This window comes from Mesoplodon densirostris, chromosome 2 (genome assembly GCF_025265405.1).
Source record: "Mesoplodon densirostris isolate mMesDen1 chromosome 2, mMesDen1 primary haplotype, whole genome shotgun sequence".
Taxonomy (NCBI): domain Eukaryota; kingdom Metazoa; phylum Chordata; class Mammalia; order Artiodactyla; family Ziphiidae; genus Mesoplodon; species Mesoplodon densirostris.
In genome coordinates this window covers 35,866,236-35,887,095 of record NC_082662.1, presented here as the reverse complement: position 1 = coordinate 35,887,095, position 20,860 = coordinate 35,866,236, and the positions used below count along the sequence as shown (strand labels likewise).

Genomic DNA, 20,860 nt, shown 5'->3' with positions numbered 1-20,860 from the left:
TAAGGATAGACCTATAGATTGATGGAATAGAATTGAGAGTCCAAAAATAAGCACATACATCTATGGCCAATTGATTTTCTTTTTCTTTTTTTTGCAGTTTAAAAAAATTGAAATATAGGTTATATTCCATCTATAGTTATTATAAAATATGGCTATATTCCCCATGTTGTACAATATATCCTTGTAACTTATTTTATACATAGTAGTTTGTACCTCTTAACCCTATACCACTATATTGCCCCTCTCCCTACTGGTAACCACTAGTTTGTTCTCTATATCAATGAGTCTGCTTCTTTTTTGTTATAGTCACTAATTTGTTGTATTTTTTAGATTCCACATATAAGTGATATCATTACAGTATTTGCCTTTCTCTATCTGACTTGTTTCACTTAGCATAATACCCTCCAAGTCCATCCATGTTGCTGCAAATGGCAAAATTTCATTCATTTTATCTTAGTAGTATTCCAGTGTGTGTGTGTGTGTGTATGTGTGTGTATGTGTGTGTGTGTGTGTGTGTGTGTGTGTGTGTGTGTATATATATATATATATATATGTCACATCTTCTTTATCCATTAATGTGGTGATGGACACTTAGGTTGCTTCCGTATCTTGGCAGTTGTAAATAGTGCTGCTATGAATATTGCGGTGCACGTATCTTTTCAAATGAATGTTCTTGGGTTTTTTTTTTTTTTTTTTTTTTTGGCTATATACCCAGGAGTGGAATTGCTGTGTCATATGGTAATTCAATTTTTAGTTTTTTGAGAATCCTCCATACTGTCTTCCACAGTGGCTGCACCAATTTACATTTCCCCCAACAGTGTATGAGGGTTCCCTTTTCTCTGCATCCTTGCCAACATTTACTTGTGTTCTTTTTTGATGATAGCCATTGTGGTTTTGATTTGCATTTAACTGATGATTAGTGATGTTGAGCATCTTTTCATATGCCTATTGGCCATCTACATGCCTTTTATGGAAAAATGTCTACTCAGTTCTTCTTCCTATTTTTTAATTGGGTTGTTGGTTTGTTTGATGTTGAGTTGTATGAGCTATTTATATACGATGGATTATATATGATGGTCATATCATTTTCAAATATTTTCTCCCATTCAGTAGGTTGTCTTTTCATTTTGTCAGTGGTTTCCTTTGCTGTGCAAAAGGTTTTAAGTTTAATTAGGTCCCATTTGTTTATTTTTGCTTTTATTTCCTTTGCTTTAGGTGACAGATCCAAAAAAATATTGCTGTGATTTATGTCAGAGAGTGTTCCTGCCTATGTTTTCCTCTAGGAGTTTTATGGTTTCTGGTCTTACATACATTTTGTGTTTATTTTTGAAGAGGCTGTCTTTTCTCCATTGTATATTTTTGTCTTCTTAGTTGTAGATTAATTGTATGGTCAATTGATTTTCAACAAGGGTGCCAAGACCATTCAATTAAGAAAAGAATGGTCCCTTCCAAATGGTGCAGGGATAACTGGATGTCCATATGCAAAAGAAGAATTTGGACCCCTACTTTACACCATATTCAAAAAGACTTAAATATAAGAGCTAAAAACATAAAACTTTTAAAAGGAAACATAGTTGTAAATCTGTGTGATCTTGGATTAGGGAACAGTTCTTAGATATGACACTAAAAGCACAAGGAACGAAAGGAAAAATAGATAAGCTGGGCACCATCAAAATGAAAAACTTTTGTGCATCAGAGTACACTATCAAGAAAGTGAAAAGACAACCCACAGAATTGGAGAAAATATTTGCAGATCATAATGTTAAGGATCTATTATCCAGAATATGCAAAGAACACTTAAAACTCAAAAATAAAAAGATAAAGGACCTGGTTCAAAAAAATGGGCAAAGGATTTGAATCAACATTTCTTCAAAGAAGATATACAAATGGACAATAAGCACATAAAATGATGCTCAACATTATTAGTTATTAAGGGAATGCAAAATAAAAGCATAATGAAATACTACCTCACACACACTATAATGGCTGTAATAAAAATGGACAGAAAATAGCAAGCATTGATGAGGATGTAGAAAAAAATGGAACCCTCATACATCACTGGTGGTGCAACCTATGTTAAAACAGTTCGGCAGTCCTCAAAAGTTTAATCATAAAGCTACTGTATAACCCAGCAATTCCATTCTTAGGTGTACTCAAGAGAATTGAAAACATATGTTCACACAAAAACTTGTACACAAATGTTCATTAATAACAATAGCCCAAAACTGGAAACAACCCAAATATCTACCACCTGATGAATGGATAGACAAAAACTGATATAGCCATTCAGTGGAATAGTATTCAGTAGTAAAGAATACAGACATAGGGCTTCCCTGGTGGCGCAGTGGTTGAGAGTCCACCTGCCGATGCAGGGGACACGGGCTCGTGCCCCGGTCCGGGAAGATCCCACATGCCGTGGAGTGGCTGGGCCCGTGAGCCATGGCCGCTGAGCCTGCGCGTCCGGAGCCTGTGCTCCGCAACGGGAGAGGCCTGCGTACCACAAAAAAAAAAAAAAAAAAAAGAATACAGACATAAAAGCCATATTGTCTGTTTCCATTTATATGCAAAGTCCAGAACAGGCAAATGCATAGAGAAAATAGATTAGTGGCTTCTGGGCAACAGTGATTGGAGGGAAGAATGAGAGTACCTGCTAGAATAAATGGAGTTTCTTTTTTGAGTGATGAAAATGCCCTGGAATTAGATAGGGTGATGGCTATATGACCTCATGAATATAATAAAAACATTGAACTGTGCACTTTAAGAGGATGACTTTTATTGTATGTGAATTATATATCAATATCAATTATGTATCAATTATATAAATGTATTTGGAGGAAGGGTCAGATTAGGTAATAGATTTGGGAGTCATTCATAGAGGCAATTATGTAAGGAATAGGAGGCAATTCCCTGGTGGCCCAGTGGTTGAGACTCCACGCTTTCACTACCGAGGACGTGGGTTCAGTCCCTGGTAGAGGGAACTACGATCCTGCAAGCCACGTGGCACGGCCATAAAAAAAAAAAAAAGAATGGGAATAGATTCTCTGTAGGAGTGCTGTCCACTAGAATTTTTCTGCAATGATGGAAATGTTCTATATTTGTGCTGTCCAATTAAGTGTTTAAAAAATACTAAATATGCATATAAAACAGTCAGAAAAGCTGTATACCAAACTGCCACAATGCTTCCCTCTGGAGAACTAAAAAATGACTGGCTTTGGAGTACAGGCCTAGAGTAACTACTTACTCTCGACACCTGTGCTTCCTTACCTTAAAAAAATAATGATTTTGTCTTGTTTTCAAAAAGTTAAACAGTTACTTTCATGACCACCTGCTGCACCACTAGGACTGGAGGGCATTCACAGTGTATTCTATGTGAGTGGCCCTCCTAGAGCACAGAAGACAATGCAAATGGTGCTCTCCCAAGCCATGCAACATATATATATATATACACCTATAATTGGTATATATATATACACCTATAATTGGTATATATATATATACCTATAACTGGCATATATATATATATATATATATATATATATATATATATACCTATAATTGGTATATATACTATTTGTAGGGAAAGTGTCTCCTAGAGCCTCATCAAATGTAAATTTCTTTCCTTTCCCTAAGAAAAAGTCCCTTAAATTCATCAGCTTCAGTGTTCAGATATTTTGAAAATGACCTTAGACCAATGCAGAGTTAAAGTTGTCTTTGTTGTTATTAATGAAGAAGAAAAGCAGAATAACCACAGCATATAACTGCCTGCAGAAACAACATCCTCCCGCACCCCTGGTTTTTACACCACCACCCAATAACCGCATGAAGGAAAAGCGATTTGTGTCAGAAATGGCTTTGGGCTCCCTGCCTGGTTTGTGTTGGGCTTACTTTTCTAGTTTCTAGGGCTGGGCCAGCAGTAGGGCCAGGCTTACTTTTCTAGTTTCTAGGGCTGGGCCAGCAGTAGGGCCAGGAGAATCAGTGGTCAAGCCAAAGGTAAAGATAATGAAGTCCATGTTTTTGTTGTCAGTGGTGTGGTTCATCAAAGAGCTGATTGGGGCAGCATCCATGAGAAGATATGTCAGCTCCTGATTCCCCTGCGCACTTCCATGCCCTTCTACAACTCAGAGGAAGAACGGCAGCATGGCCTGCAGCAGCTGCAGCAGCGGCAGGTAGGGCTTATGGGACGGTTGCAGCGTTAACTCACGGATGCAGAGAACCTGCCCAGGGAAAAGGTTGTACTGTGCGAGGTCACTAAACTATAACCTCTGAGGGCAGAGACTTGGTTTTATGTCTTTATGTCCTCAACGCCATTGTTGTTCTCCACATATCTACTGAAAACCTGCAGCATTAGTGAATATTAGTTATATTAGTTAATATTAGTTAATATATTAGTTAATATTAACATTATATTAGTTAACATTAGTGATATTAGTGAAGCAGGATAACTCCAGAAGGAAAAATATGTTTCTTTCAAACTTAAATAGAAAGGCAGAATATTTTAGATTGTCCTGAGACATTAAAGCTTTGCTAAACTAAAATTTTATTAGAAATGTAAGAATAATAATCATTTAATAATTTTATATTGAGCACTCATTTATGCCAAGCACCAACCTAAGATGAAAAGATACTTGTTCCTGGACAAGTTGAGGAACTCACAGTCCAGAGTTTGCCTTTTTAATCACCTATTTTGGGTCTCATGTCCGCCTCAATGCAGACAGGCTCACTGTGTGCTCTCGAGCAGGTCATCAGGTGTTGGCCCTATCTCCCGGTGTACCTATATCCACCATTGCCTTTTACCCTTAGACTGTCTCAGATAGTCTAGTTTCTTTTTTTTTTCCCCACAGAAGCATTTGATCGAATTTTGCTACACCGTAGCCCAGAAATATATCTTTGAAGGAAAACATGAAGATGCTATCCCAGCAGCTTTGCACTCTCTTCGCTTCCGCATGAGTGTTCATGGCCTGAGTTCAGTAGAACTGGTACCTGCTTACCTGCTGTTGGCCGAGGCCAGCCTTGGTAAGTGAAACTGACTTGAGACCCCCTGGAGCCTGTAAGAAGTGCTATACTGGGTCATATCAGTGGCCAAAACATCCAGCTTTGGCAGTGGCAAAGGAGGAGCCTTTTGTGGAGGAGCAGGATTGCTGTAAAGTTTGGCACAAGGTGGGGAAGGAGATGTCATGGACTTTTTGGTAAAACTGAACGAAATCCACTCTAGCTGGCCTTAGCAAAAGGAGGAAATGTATTAGGATGCTGAGGTGTCCTAAGGGAAGTGAGACTTCATGAGATACTCTACTCAGAATGCTATAACAAACCAAGGCTGGTGGTCTCTGTTTCTGTCTCTTGGGTCTTGGGGTCTTGTTTCTTGTCTGTTTCTAGGTTTCCCTCTCTGCATCTGCTTTATTTTCCATCTCTGCAGACCAGATTTTTCTACCCTATTCTTACTGCAGAAGACAGGTACCCCAAAATGTCAGATGTAGCTGAATTTACATTGAATTTACATATCCTCCAGGTTCAAGGTGGGTTATAGAAACTAATTAGCATCTGATTTCCAATGTTAAATTCCTGGAAGAAAGAATTGTGTGGACTCAGCTTGAGTGCGGCATCTATCTGTATCTACCTTTGTGTCAGGGTCACATAGTTCAAACAAGAAAATAGGAACCTGCTCCTATGGATGGCAGAGGCAGTTCTGAGAGCAGGGCACAGACATCACACATGGTGGTTGCTACAACAGGAAAATTAGCATTTTTGAGGGGAATTAACATTTTTGAGCATCTATAGCCTTTTAGGTACTGTACTACTGCTTTATATCTTAAGAGCCACTATTTTAAAAAAAACTTTTTAAAAAGTAAAACTGTAGGAAATACAGTACAAAGAACTTTTTCCCTAAGCTATCTGAGAGTAAGTTGCTTACCTGATGCCCTATGCCTTGACTACTTCAGTATGTATTTCCTACAGAGACGTCTCCTTTATAACCACAATACAAATATCATCCATGATTATCTACTGAGCAGACCCCATTCAGCTTTTCCAGTTGTCCCAATCACATCTTTACAGCAAAAGGGTAGAGTCCAGAATCACACTTTTCATTTTGTTGCCATGTGTCTTTAGTCTCCTTCATTCTGGAATAGTTTCTCAATCTTTCCTTGACTTTTATGACTTTGACGCCTTCAAAGATTAAAGGCCAATTATTTTATAAAATGTCCTTCAATTTGAGTTTCTCTGATGTTTCCTCATGACTGGACTTAGGTGATGTGTCTTTGGCAGGAATATCACTGAAGTGATGCTGTGTTCTTCTCATCCCATCCTATAAGTTGGCACATGTTTTTATTTTGTTCCATTATTGATGATGTTCATTTAAGTTACTTTATTAAGGTGGTGTCTGCCAGGCTTCTTCTCTGTAAAGTTACTCTTTCTTCTCTTTGCAATTAATAAGTATTTTATAGAGAGGTATTTGGAACTATATAAATATTCCATTCCTCAACAAACTTTCAATGAATTCATTTATTTATTTATATCAACATAGACTGTTGTTTTCCTGTTTTATTTAGTGGGTTACAATCCATTACTATCATTAATTTGATGTTCAAACTGTCCTTGATTTGGCAAGTGGCAGCCCATCACACTGGCTTCTGTGTCTCCTTAACACATCCCCATTGTTCTTTTTTTTTGGCTACATGGCTTGCAGGATCTTAGTTCCTCGACCAAGGATTGAATCTGAGCCCTAGGCAGAGAAAGTGTGGAGTCCTAACCACTGTACTGCCAGGGAATTCTTCCCCATTGTTCTTTGATCACTTTCCTGCTTTCTGGAACATACCTCCAAGGAGCCCTGATTTCTTTCAGCAGAAAATGGAATTTAGAAGCCAAGAGTTGTGCACTGGACATACTCGTTGCTATTGAGGTATGGCTGCTCCCAGGCTTCTCAATGGACAGAATTAGGGAACATGTGTAAATATAATAATGTGTGTATGCGCATTATTTCTAAATCTCCATCTCCATCTCTACATCTGTATCTGTGTATGATCATGGGTCCATAGGAGTACATTTAAATCCACAGGATTCAATCTCATTTTCTCCCATTCCATGTTTATAGCTCCCTTCTCTGACAGTGAGAATGCTGGCTTCCATTTTCATTGATGTATTTATGTATTTAATTGGTTACCCTGTATGAGCCAACCTCCCATCTCCAATCCTATCCTTTCCCCTTGCAGATGCCCTCCTCTCCTTTTGGGGGCTATGACTCCTATTCTGGGATGCCTCTTCTGTATGGACCCCCTCCTCACTGGTTTGGGCTCCGACTTCATACCAGGCCACTTAGCTGAAAGAATGCCCTCTTTACCCTACTCAGATCTGACTCCCCATTCTGGACTGTCCCTCCTCCAAAACTAGTGGAAGAGCACTAGACAAGGAAATACCGCCCAGGCTCTCTTTATCTCTGACACTGAGTAGCTATGGGATTTTGGAAAAGTCACCCTAGCCTAAATCCCATCATCTTTTATTTGGATTACTACCTGCCAACTGGTCTCTGCACATCTTCCCTGGCCTCCTTCCAACCTGGTCTCCAAACAAAATGTGACCAAGTCACTCCAATAAATAAAGACCAAGTTCCTAAAGCAAACTATGAGTCCCTGTTTGGTCCAGCCTTTATGAATTCTCTCACCTCACCTCTCATTCTTTTCTCTCTCCCTTTCAGTTGTGTTGGCCTTCTCTCGGTTCCTCAGAAGCACTGTGATGCTTCCTTGTTCTGGAAGGTTCTTCTCTAGCCACTCTCCCCACTTCTCTTCCCCTCCCCTTCACCTAACTAACTCCTATTCATCCTTCAGGTCTCAGCTTGAGTCACCACCCCCTGATTAGAACCCTTTCCCAAGCCCCCAGATTGGGTCAGGTCTCTTTTTATGTATCCACTTAGAAACCTCTTTCTTTTTTCTGGGCACTTACTTTGATAATAATTATACATTTTTTGATGAGATTGTTTAATTAAAGCTCCTCTCCTGCACTAGACCATAAGTTCAGGGAGAACTGGGACTCTCTCTATTCTTTCTCCTCGTAGTGTCTTTACATCCAGAACAGTACTTAGTGCAGGGAAGGTACTCAAAAACTCCTTAGAACCCGACACCTAAATGGGAACTATGTAAGCATTTGTTGAATCTGAGTCCTCTTCACAGGATTCTTTTGAGGTTTAAATGAATTCATGTATAATGGACATGAAAATGCTTTGCAAGCAGAAAAGTGCTGTCTAAATGGAAGGTTTCATTCTAACTCCCACAGTTACTGATTTAAAACCTTGCCAACCTTTTTGAAAGTCTACATAAATCACATCCCCTGTGGACATGCCTCTCCCACCTTAGAGATTCCTCCAGACTGGAGTGGAAAAATAAGAGGCATTCATACTTTTTTTCAAAGTAAAACTTTGGAATTTTAACGCACTAGAAATGACATTTTCAGTAACACTTCAAAGAGGAGCCACCTTCCTCATCTTCCCCCACTGTTTTCAGTGTTTTGGAACCGGGAGAATCTAGGTTCAAATTCCAACTCTTTACTAGCCATGTGATCCTAGTCATCAAGCTTTTTCTTACCTTAGGGCTCTCACACATACCACCTGGAATGCAGTTTTCTCCCTCTTACATGGCTGATTTCTTTTCAACCTTCAGGTACCTGCTTAAACGCCACCTTCTCAGAGAGGTGTTCCCTAATCATCCAAAGTAGGTTTCTCTGTGCCTTTTTTGATCACTGTGTTCTGTTCATTTCCTTCCTAGCACTTCATTTTTTGTTTCTTTATTGTGTAACGAATTCACTCTACTGTGAACTTTTTAAGGTCAGGGATCCAGCATGCACTGAGCATCTGGCAGAGTGGTAGAGACTCAACAGATTAGATGAATATAGGGTTGAATGAATGCGCAGTTTCCTCCTCTGACATTTCTTTTGCAGGATTGTTGGCAGACTTAAATCCCAGATGCAGGTGGCCTAGCCTAGTGTAAGGCATGTGTAAGGCATAGGGTAAGGCAGGCCCTCAGTAAACGATGCCTTTTGCTTCCCCTGAGCGCCTCACAGCCACACCTTTGAATCATCTGTGACTGTTTTATTCTGTGCTCCTTTACTTTCATCCGCAAGTCCTGCAAAGTCTTCCCCCATCATGTCTCTCAGATCTGCCACTAACCCAGTGTAAGCCTGTTGTCTCACCCTTAAGACAAGCACCACTGCTCCATGCATTGGCCACCCCTTCTCTCTCTACTGCATATACCCTGAAAGTCACCCTTTAGGAGAGTCTCACTTCCTTTGGCAACTTTAGGTCTCTGTTACCTCTACTCCATCCCTACACCTCTCCAGGTAAGCACTGTATGTAGGAGGGCATGCCTGAACTTACCCACTCACTGGTCACAATCTTAGTTCTGACCTGCTTGTCACAGCTTGTTCTTCTCACCTCATTATACCCTGCTCTCTGAATTTGCAGCCTTGTAGTTTTTTTCTCGCAAATAGGCTTTTTCCTTTGGGACTGATGCTTGTTTAGATGTGGTTCAGCTTGACATGGGGGCCTTCCTTTTTTCAGCAATACCTCTGTAAATGAGAACTGGACAACGAAAAATGTAAATTTCCAATATATATCAATGCCCCGTACCAACTGTTTCCCAAGATAAATGTCTTAGCTAAGAGTCATTTGCTTTTTTAAATTTGATAGGGCCTCAGTCTAAAGCTCTTATTTTTTTTAAGCAAAACCCAGGTGGAAAATGTGGCTCGCCTATTTAAGTAACATGAGCCAGGATCATGGGCCATGGCCTCTTGATTCTGATCTAATATTTTCCCATTTTAGTGTGAGCATCGGTCAGGCAAAGTTACTTGCTACCTCTTGTTGACTGCTTCTTCCTCACCTCTCCTGTAATTCAGAGAGGTATGATTACAACCAGAATAAAGCAATGCTTACATATGAAGTAGGCCTGGGAGGAAGCACAAGAAGAACAGAAGGTTGACTTATGAGGGATCCGTGTCTTCATCTCCTGACACTTTACTGATGCCATTTTTGCTGCAGCACCCATCACACAGAACCCTTCACACGTAGGGCATGTCTCCTGCTCTGCAGAACGTTCTCAAAGTAGTTTTCTGCTCACTTCTGACAACTTCCCTAGGAGGTAAGTGTAGGCAGGAAACTATTACGTATCTTCTTTTTTTTTTTTTCTCTTGTCTTTTTTTTTCTTGTCTTTTTTTTTAACATCTTTATTGGAGTATAATTGCTTTACAATGGTGTGTTAGTTTCTGCTTTATAACAAAGTGAATCAGTTATACATATACATATGTTCCCATATCTCTTCCCTCTTGTGTCTCCCTCCCTCCCACCCTCCCTATCCCACTCCTCTAGGTGGTCACAAACCACCTAGGTGATCTCCCTGTGCTATGTGGCTGCTTCCCACTAGCTATCTATTTTAAGTTTGGTAGTGTATATATGTCCATGCCACTCTCTCACTTTGTCACAGCTTACCCTTCCCCCTCCCCATATCCTCAAGTCTATGCTCTAGTAGGTCTGTGTCTTTATTCCTGTCTTACCCCTAGGTTCTTCATGACCTTTTTTTTTTTTCTTTCACAACTAAACAAAAAGAGTTAAGTGTCAAGTGTATTTGAATATTAGAAATAAAGGTGACTTTCACTTAACCACATGAAATGGTTAACCACATAACCATTCTAGCTCCTGAATGTCTCTTTTATATACTCCATCTTCATTTGCTGCCTTAGTTCAGGGTCTAGTACCTGCCTGAACTATATCAAAAGTCTTCTAGTGAGTGTTTTCCTTTTCCTTCTCCCCTCTGATCTCTCCTCGGCATAGTGCCAGAGGACTCTTCTAAATCTAACTCCGGTTCTCACTCCCTTTCTGAAAATCCTCTAATTTTTATCCACATGCATCAAGCTCCTTGGCACGACTTCCTAAGTCCTCCATGATCGGTGCCCTGCCTACCTCTTTAGCCTCATTTCCTGCCACTTGATCCCTTATACTTTGTGCCCCAGCATCACAGGCCAATATATAGTTCTCTAAGCACAGCACACCATTTCATATCTCTATGACTTTGCATATGTGTTAATTATCCCTGGGATGCCCTCCCTCCCTTAACTATCTAGAAAACTTATATTCATCCTCAAAACTTAGCTCAGACTTTTCTGACTATCTTAGCTTGGCTGCTATAACAAATACCATAGACTGGGTGGCTTAAACAACAAACATTTATTTCTCACAGTTCTGGTGGCTACAAGTCCATGATCAAGGTGCCAACAGAGCTGGTGTCTGGTGAGAACACACTTCCTAACTTGTAGACAGCCGCCTTTTCTTGCTATACCCTCACATGGCCAAAAGAGAGATCATCTCTCTCTTGTCTCTTCTTATCAGGGCACTAATCCCATTCATGAGAGCTCCACCCTCATGACCTAATTACCCCCCAAAGGCCCCACTTCGAAATACCGTCTCATTAGGGATTAGGGCTTCAACATATGAATTTTGGGGGGACACAAACATTCAGTCCATAACACTGACCATGCCTCTCCCCACTCCATTGTCCCTCTCTACCCCATCCAAAGAATTAAACACTTCCTACTCTCTTCCACTTCCAAACCTTATAATGTTACTATCATTGCATTTACACTGTATTACAAATATACTTGTTTTCATGTCTTCATTCCGCCAACCAAGCTGTACATTTTTCAAGAGTAATGGCTTTGATTCATCTTTGAATTCCTATCCCTTAACACAAGGCCTGGCACATAAAAAGTATCAAATATACGTATACATATATTTTTAAATTGAGATATAATTCGTGTACCATAAAATTCTCCCCTTTAAAGTACAATTCAGTGGTTTTAGTATATTCACAATATTGTGCAACCATCATCACATCTAATTCGGGAACATTTTTGTCACCCCAAAATGAAACCCAATACCAATAGCAGTCACACCTCGGTTCCCATGCCTACAGTCCTGGGCCACTTACTAATCAATCCACTTTCTGATTTGCCTATTCTGGAAGATTTATATTAATGAAATCATACAATGTGTGGCCTTATGTGTCTGGCTTCTTTCACTCAGTATAATGTTTTCAAGGTTCATCCATGTTGTAGTATGTATCAGCACTTTGTGCCTGAATAATATGCCACTCATGAATAGGGAAAGACTACACTTTGTATATTTACTCATCAGCTGACCAACATTTAAGCTGTTTCAATATTTTGGCTAATATGAATAGGCTGCTATGAATATTCACATACAAGTTTTTGTGTGTCAGTAAGTATTCAAGTCAATGAATAAATGAGTGAATAGGTGATGACTCGTATTTCATCATGTGTTCTCTGGCTAGGATGTGGATTATAATCTTTATTTATTTTGGGCAGGTCTGGGCCGGATCGTCCAGGCTGAGGAGTATCTATCCCAAGCGCAGTGGACAGTCCTGAAATCAACTGAATGTTGTTATGCCACCCACTCCTTACTGCATCGGAACCTGGGACTTCTCTACATTGCTAAGGAAAACTATGAGGAAGCCCGTTATCATCTGGCCAATGATGTAAACAAACTAATAACACCCGATTGTTTCTGAGAACAGCTCTGTTTAGTTGTTGTTTGTTGTTGTTTTCTTTTTACTGAGAATTTCTCTGAAACTTTCTGTGTACAACTGTCTGTTTGGTGGAGTATTAGCAAGAACACAATTCTAACGACCTGAATTCAAGACTTTCCACTTTCTGCCTGTGCATCCTTGTCCAGGTCACATCACTTCCCAAGCCTCAGTTGCTTGGGGGATGATAAAGGAAGGCAGAAGAGCATCCTGGTTAAGAGCAGGGCTTTGCTCCTGGTCCTAGCTCTGCCATTTCACCAGCCACACAGACTTGGATAAATTATTTAACGTTTTTCATCACCTGTAAGACAGAAATCATAAAATAGTCTCTGCCTCATTGGGTCATTGCAGAGAGGAATAAGAGGGCCTGACATGTGCAGTACTTTGGCTATGATTTTGATAAATAACATCAACGTCTCTACTACAGAGTGTGATTATTGCATTTAAATGAGCTGGAGGTATATGAAAGTGCTTTATAAACTATAAAACTCTGTACCAATGTTAGATAGGTTGATGAGGGTGATGACTGAGCTGTTCTTCCCAAGTTCATGAGGTTTCTGTTAGGATTTCAGTATTGGACAATATTACCGGAGGGAAGAGTTCCTGAGCCTGAAACCTGGATGAGGTTAGAATCAGACTGCAGTCTCCGTGCAGATTGGGTCTCTCTTCAGCCTCTCCACTGGGCAACCCTCCCTCTGGTTGCCTGCCACTGCACGATGCCCCTAAATCTGCTGGAAACACTGTTGTGCTGGTTCTTCTCCATATCCCCTTACCCCAAATGCATTCTCTGCCCTACTCTTCCCTGGGAGGCTGACCTCGGTGGACTCCATTGCTCTCTGGCCTCACTGGGTTTGGAGAGTGAAAGGCATGGCAGAGGAGTGGAAGTTGGGAGGAGAGAGAGGTTGGGGTATTCACTCTGCTGCCTTTCTGCACCAGCCCAGTCCCTGCAGGGCCAGTGTTCCTCATGGCCACAGCTCCTGTCAGGTAGCCTTCCTCCACAGCCCTAGCTCTTGCTGGGCCCTGGTAACCCTGCTTTCTCCCCTGGTTTTCTCAGGAGTTTGGACTGTAAACAGTCTCTTGCTATTGATAGTCCCTAGTGCTTCACTAACTCTTGTTGGTTCCGTACGCCTTCCACGTCTCTGTAAATAATCCTTTCATTATACTAGCCTCAGGGAATATTGATACTTGTAAAGTTGCCATCTACTTCCACCTAGGAGCCTGACCAATGCACTTCTTCATTTGTGTTTCCTCTCTGTGCTTCATAGCCTTCAACACATAAAGCAGAAGCACACTCTCTCTTAAGCTGGGTCACGCAGTTAAGAATCAGATCAAGCTCAGCCTAACAAAAAAAAACCCAAACCAAACCACCACAGCATTATTGATACATACCATAAAAGTCAATGGTATGTACAATTAAGTGTACAATTCAATGATTTTTAGTAAACTTAGAGTTGTGCAACCATCAACATAATCCAGTTTTCACCCTAGAGAGAGCCCACATATCCATTTGCAGTCATTTCTCATTCCCACTTTCTGTCTTTCTAGATTTACCTTTTTAGGACATTTAATATATATGAATGATATGTAGCTTTTTGCATCTGACTTCTTTCACTTAGCATAATTATTTTGAAATTCACCCATGTTGTTGTTTATATATCAATATTTCATTCCTTTTATCGCTATCATCTGGATATACCACAATTTCTTTACCATTCACCAGTTGATGGACATTTGGGTTGTTTCCATTTTTTGTCTATTATGAATAATACTGCTGTGAACATTTGTGTACAAGTCTTTGTGTGAAGACATGTCTTCATTCCTCTTGGGTATATACCTAAGAATAGAATTGCTTGGTCATGTGGTAAAACTATGTTTAATTTTTTGAGGACTGCCAAACTGTTTTCCACAGAGGCTGCATCATTTTATATTCCCACCAGCATGTACAAGAGTTCCACTTTTGCCACGTCTTTGCCAATAAGTGTTATTTTCTGTCTTTTTGATTAGAGTAGTTCTAGAGTGTGTGAAGGTGTATCTCACTGTGGGTTTTATTTTGCATTTTCTTAGTGACTAATAATGTTGAGCATCATTTCATGTGCCATTGGTGTATCTTTTTGGTGACATGTTATCTGTTCAGATCCTTTGCCCATTTTTTAACTGAGCTGTTGTAAAAGTTCTTTATAGATTCTGGATACAAGTCCTTTATAAGATATATGATTTACAAAGAAAACTCAAGCACTCTCTTTCTTCCTTCTGCTATAGATTTATTTTGCCAGTTGTGCATTTGGAACAGAGCACATCAGGACCTCAGGAGGCTACTTCTACCTGGCTAATATCTTCTATGGCCTTAAAAAGTTGGACCTGGCAGACACATTGTACACCAAGGTGAGCTGGAGAATATGGGAGCTGAGCCTTGATACTTAGGCCTTGTATCTTACAACTGGTGTCAGACCATTCATGAGATATTCGAGGCACAGACAGATGAAGTGACTTGCCCAAAATCACATAGCTTGATACATGATATATTCCACTTTTCTTTCTTCTGGTTTCTCCACTACCAAAATAGTTTAGTCCTTAGCATCCATAGAGCAATTAACAAATAATAACTTATGGGTCAATAAGAACCAAACCCCTCCAAATAGGCTGTCAGATACCCTGTCATATCCCTAGGAGCAAGCTAATGTGGGCATATTGAGGTGTGGGATAAAGGAGGAGATGAAGTTTTTAAGCGAAACTAATTGTTGAAAGGTCCTGTGAAGGGATCAAAGAACATGAAAGTACTTTAAAATGTCCATCTTTACCTGTGGAATATGTTAAACTGTTATATATATATATATATATAAACTGCTTTTGATACCAAGTTTTTTACTGTCAGATGATTTGGGGCTGAGTTGCAAGAGAAGGTGACCTTGACAGAGTCTAAAGTACTAGGCTTCTTTTTTTTTTAAAATTTTAAATAGTTTTAATTTAAATCTTTTAGAATAGTATGTATCTATTCCAATTGTAGATTGTCAAGTCTATACAATATTTTCCTCTTTTTAAAAAAACATTTTTATTGGAGTATAGTTGCTTTACGGTGTTGTGTTAGTTTCTACTGTACAGCAAAGTATGTACACATATATCCCCTCTTTTTTGCATTTCCTTCCCATTTAGGTCACTGCAGAGCATGAGTAGAGTTCCCTGTGCTCTATAGTAGATTCTCATTAGTTACCTATTTATACATAGTATCAATAGTGTATATATGTCAATCCACATCTCCCAATTCATCCCACCCCCGCCTCCCCCTTGGTATCCCTACGTTTATTCTCTACGTCTGTGTCTCTATTTCTGCTTTGCAAATAAGACCATCTATACCGTTTTTTTAGATTCCACATATATGTGTTAATACATGATATTTGTTTTTCTCTTTCTGACTTACTTCACTCTGTATGACAGTCTCTAGGTCCATCCACCTCTCTACAGATGACCCAATTTCGTTCCTTTTTATGGCTGAGTAATATTCCATTGTATATATCTACCACATCTTCTTTATCCATTCCTTTGTTGATGGACATTTAGGTTGCTTCCATGTCCTGGCTATTGTAAGTAGTGCTTCAGTGAACATTGGTGTGCATGTGTCTTTTTGAATTATGGTTTTCTCAGGATATATGCCCAGGAGTGGGATTGCTGGGTCATAGAAAACCCTCAGAAAGGGAGAAAATATTTGCAAATTAAGCAACTGACAAAGGATTAATCTCCAAAATATACAAACAGCTCATGCAGCTCAATATCAAAAAAACAAACAACCTAATCAAAAAATGGGTGGGGCTTCCCTGGTGGTGCAGTGGTTGAGAGTCTGCCTGCTGATGCAGGGGACACGGGTTCATGCCCCAGTCCGGGAAGATCCCACATGCCGCGGAGAGGCTAGGCCCATGAGCCATGGCCCCTGAGCCTGTGCGTCCGGAGCCTGTGCTCCGCAGCGCGAGAGGCCACAACAGTGAGAGGCCCAAGTACCGCAAAAAAAAAAAAAAAAAAAAAATGGGTGGAAGGCCTAAATAGACATTTCTCCAGAGAAGACATACAGATGGCCAACAAACACATGAAAATGTGCTCAACATCACTAACTGTTAGAGAAATGCAAATCGAAACTACAATGAGGTATCGCCTCATACTGGTCAGAATGGCCATCATCAAAAAATCTACAAACAATAAATGCTGGAGAGGGTGTGGAGAAAAGGGAACCCTCTTGCAATGTTGGTGGGAATGTAAATTGATACAACCACTATGGAGAACAGTATGGACCTTCCTTAAAAAACTGTTTCCAATATATTAAAATGTTGGTTATCTTCATATAATAACATCTTACTTAGCAAACAACAATTTCTGTGTGTGATATAGGTTGTCATGCGGTGACTATTTATTCATATTTTAGACCCACTTCTGAAGAAGAGGCATTGTTGTGCAGCTGAAGAAAAAATGAGCTTTGGAATCAGGCAGACTTGAATTTAAATCCTGGCTGTGCCACATAGCAGCTCTTACCAAAAGCCAAGAGTGATCTTAACTTTTCTGAACCTCAGTTTATTGATCTATGAAATGGGAGTAATAAGAATACGACCGTAATTGGGATGTTGGGAGGATGTAAAGGTAGTTGTTTGTGCTCAACACATGGTAGCCATTGTAATTAGACCCCACCAGGGTTGTCCCCAGATCAGCCCTCCATGTGCCCTTTGCAGCCCAACACTTGTCACACTTACCTTGGCCAAGCACCTTTGGGCTCCTAAGGCTCCTGCTGCCTTCAGGCACAATGAGAGAGGGAGTCTGCAGACCGGCAGGAAGGCTGGCCAGAGGTGCTGCCCTCTCAGCTGGCTGGTCCAACGGCTAAGGTCCAGCTTGCTTGTCTGATTACCATCTCCTTTCCCAACAGGTCTCTGAGATCTGGAATAAATATTTGAACAATCACTATCAAGTCCTCTCACAGGCTCGCACCCAACAAGTAGATCTACTAGGCAAACAATTTGAGACCGACACTGGCTTGGGTAAGTGGCATTTCTCCCTAGGAAGCAGAGCAGTGACTTCATCTCTTCTGATCCACAGACTTTTCCCCTCAGAGGGAGAGCAGCTGTCCCTGTCGTGGGGCACATCAGTGCCATCTTCCCATTTTGCCAATGGGCAAACTGAGACAGGGGGATCAAAGAGATTTGACCAGCGGTGGGAAGAATTCAGGTCCCTAGCATCACACACAGTCTTGCAGGGGGGTTAATAAGGGACAGATCTGGAGAAAAAAAGACCCTGCCAGAGCCCCCTGAGATTCCTGCAGAGCATCCAGTTTTTATGTGTTATCTCTCCACACGGAAGTCCCATTGCTCATTTGTTCTGGTGCCTTATCCTCTTCCTTTACTGGACAGTGAACTTCTCAGTGGCAGGGCTGAGTCTGATTCATCTCTCTACCCACAGCTCAGCAAAGGGCTGAAGGCTGAGTACAGCATCATTCCCTCTGAGATCATAAAAAGAGATGGAAGATCTAGTTTCTTCTCAAAAGAGACATATAGTGTAGTGGGTGAGACAGAAACTATGTGAAAGAAAAGAAAACTTCTACAAGTACAAATTATATTACAAGCTGAGTCCCAGAATGAAGAGGTGAGGACAGTTGGATGATGTTGAAGAGGGAAGGCTTCTTGGAGGAGAAGTTTTGAGCTAAGATTCAAACAGCTAGTAATTGTATTGAATTTTCTCTCATTATAAAAGCAGTTCATGTTAAAGCAGAAAACTCAGAAATCATAGCTATCCAAAGACAGCCAACCTTAACATTACAGTGTATGTCTTTTCTGTCTTTTTCTCTAAGCTTAGCCTCACATGGGGAAAAGCAGAAAGGCTACTGCTTAAGCACCTTTGGATTTGGGGAAGAGGAATTAAGGTGCTGTGGCTGCCAGAAGCCCTGGCTCCCTCCTCTTGCTATAGAATGGAAGTTGAGTTGGACCCAAGAAATCCCACCCTGACAAATTCCCTGTATTGGGGGCCTAAGAGATCTAGTTTAGGACTCTGAAAGAAAGAAAGCTAAGCAACTCTGGGACCTGTAGCAATGAGTTTTGTTTTTTGTTTTGTTTTGTTTTTTTTAGGTTACTCTGGTAATGACAGGCTGGGCAGAGCTGGTGGGCAGAGCTGGTTAACTGCCTGAAGGACAGGTGCCCTAACAGGGTGCTTATCCCTGAGGGTAGATGCAGCTGCCCTAGGGCCTGTTTCTTCTTTCCTCCCTTTCTTTCCATTGCAGATGAAGCCCAGGAAGCAGAAGCCATTCAGATCCTGACTTCAATCTTGAACATTCGAGAATCTACATCTGACAAAGCCCCCCAGAAAACAATCTTTGTTCTAAAAATCCTGTTCATGCTTTACTACCTGATGATGAATTCTTCAAAGGCAAGTTCCCCTAGAAAAGAAGCATGTCTAAAATGGAGGGAGAAGTTCCTCTAGTTGATTTCAGCTGTGTTTTGCCCAACTGCACTAGCTTTTACCCTCAGAGTGAGCCTTCACTCCAAAAAAGTTCAGATGCTCATGACATTTCTTATGTGTTGAGTCCAACCTGCACAATGGACATGGGGTTGTCTTCTTCCCTCAAGGAGGCCTCCCTAGGGTTACACAGGTTAACTGAGGCCGGGGCAGTGCTGGGAAGCCTGCAGGGAAGAAGGGCTCTGGGGAATCCTTGGGGGGATGGAGTAGTTGCTCTAACCATACTCAGGTAGTGAGTTCCCTGTTGCTGCAGGGATCTAGGCAGAAATAATTCGAAAGGTAGTTGTTCTTGAGTGCTTTTTATGTGGCAGTCACTAGCCTAAGTACTTTACATGAATTATCACATTTAATTCTCATACTACCTTTACAAAGAAGGTATTTTATTATTCCCACTTTACAGATAAGGAAACTAAGGCACAGAGAGGGTCCATTGCTTGTCCAATTTCTTATAGACAGCAAGTGACAAATCTCAGGGTTCTTGATTTATTGATTGACTGATCCACTCATTCATTCAGGTATTTATTGAGGTTGTACCATTTGCAAGGCACAGTTTTAGGGACTGGGGGTGCAGTGGTGAACCACCAGCCAAGTTCCCTATTTCCAAGTAACTTACATATTTCTGGAGGAGGGGAAGTCACAATAAACAAGTAAACATATAAATGTGTAATATAATTTCAGAGAGTGAAAAACACTACAAAGAAAAATAAAGCAGGCAAGGGGAGAGAGGAGGGAGGATGGTTGGAGGAGGCCTTTCTGTGTGGGTGACATGGGAAAATTTAAGATGTCCTTCCCCCGCTCCCTTCCTCCCTTCCTTTCTTCCTTCTTTCCTTTCATCAGCAAACTTTTACTAAGCACCTACTGTATACCAGGGCCTGGAAGAGCTCCCAGTCAGTGGGTTAAAATAGAGTGTGATAGCAAAGCCCAGGGCCCTGTGGGAGCACAAAAGAGGGACAGCGGCCCTATGTGGGATGGGGGTGAGAGGGGTTAGGGAACAGGGAACATTTCCATTGTATGTCCAAGTTTACAGTGGACAAAGCCTCTTTTCTACATTTCAGGGTCTCATTTTCCATTCAAGGAAGTCATTCCCCCAAGGTGTGTTAAGGGTGTTAGGTCTGCAAGGGGTCCTTAGAGAAAAGGGACACCTCTATCTACTAAGGATTGGCACCTCGCTTCCTTCAGGTCTGGACTCAGCTGTCTACTTTTCAATAAGGCTTTCCCTGCCCTCTGTCTGAAATGGCAAACCCCCACTGCCACCATTAATGCTTCCTGTTCCCCTTCCTGCTTTATTTTTTTTCCTTAGCATGAACCACTATTTAAGATACCATTGCATTTTAATTATTTGTCTTGTTTATTGCCTCTCTCCCCCACTATATTGTCAATTTCACAAGGGTAGGAATTTCTGCCTATAGTCACAGTACCTGGAACATAGTAGCCTTTCAATAAATATTTATTGAAAGACAGTAAGGAGAGAAAGAGGAAAGGAAGGAAGGATGGAAGGAAGGAAGGAACGAAGGAAGGGAGGAAGGAAATAAGGGAGAAAAGAAGAGATGGAGGGGGGTGAAAGCACCTGCTCAGCTTCCTGAGGCACCCTTTCACCTTTGCAAGTAGAGCCATGTGGCTGACAGGGTCTTGGTGCTCCAGCCAGGTGTCAGGCCTGAGCCTTTCAGGTGGGAGAGCCGAGTTCAGGACATTGGTCCACCAGAGACCTCCTGGCCCCTCATAATATCAATTGGCGAGAGCTCTCCCAGAGATCTCAGTCTCAACCCTAAGACCCAGCTCCACTCAATGACCATCAAGCTCCAATG

The 20,860-nt window shown here is 41.0% G+C and overlaps 1 protein-coding gene across 1 annotated transcript in view; it reads left to right on the top strand.

Annotated features, from left to right (window-relative positions):
• ZMYND12 (zinc finger MYND-type containing 12) overlaps positions 1-20,860 on the top strand; it is a 33,762-nt gene that overhangs the window by 6,683 nt on the left and 6,219 nt on the right. Inside the window, exons 2-7 of the mRNA XM_060082780.1 lie at positions 4,025-4,166; positions 4,842-5,013; positions 12,358-12,527; positions 14,835-14,957; positions 17,476-17,587; positions 18,820-18,969. Of these exons, the coding sequence (XP_059938763.1) occupies positions 4,025-4,166; positions 4,842-5,013; positions 12,358-12,527; positions 14,835-14,957; positions 17,476-17,587; positions 18,820-18,969 (869 nt within the window). The remainder of the gene's footprint in view (positions 1-4,024; positions 4,167-4,841; positions 5,014-12,357; positions 12,528-14,834; positions 14,958-17,475; positions 17,588-18,819; positions 18,970-20,860) is intronic.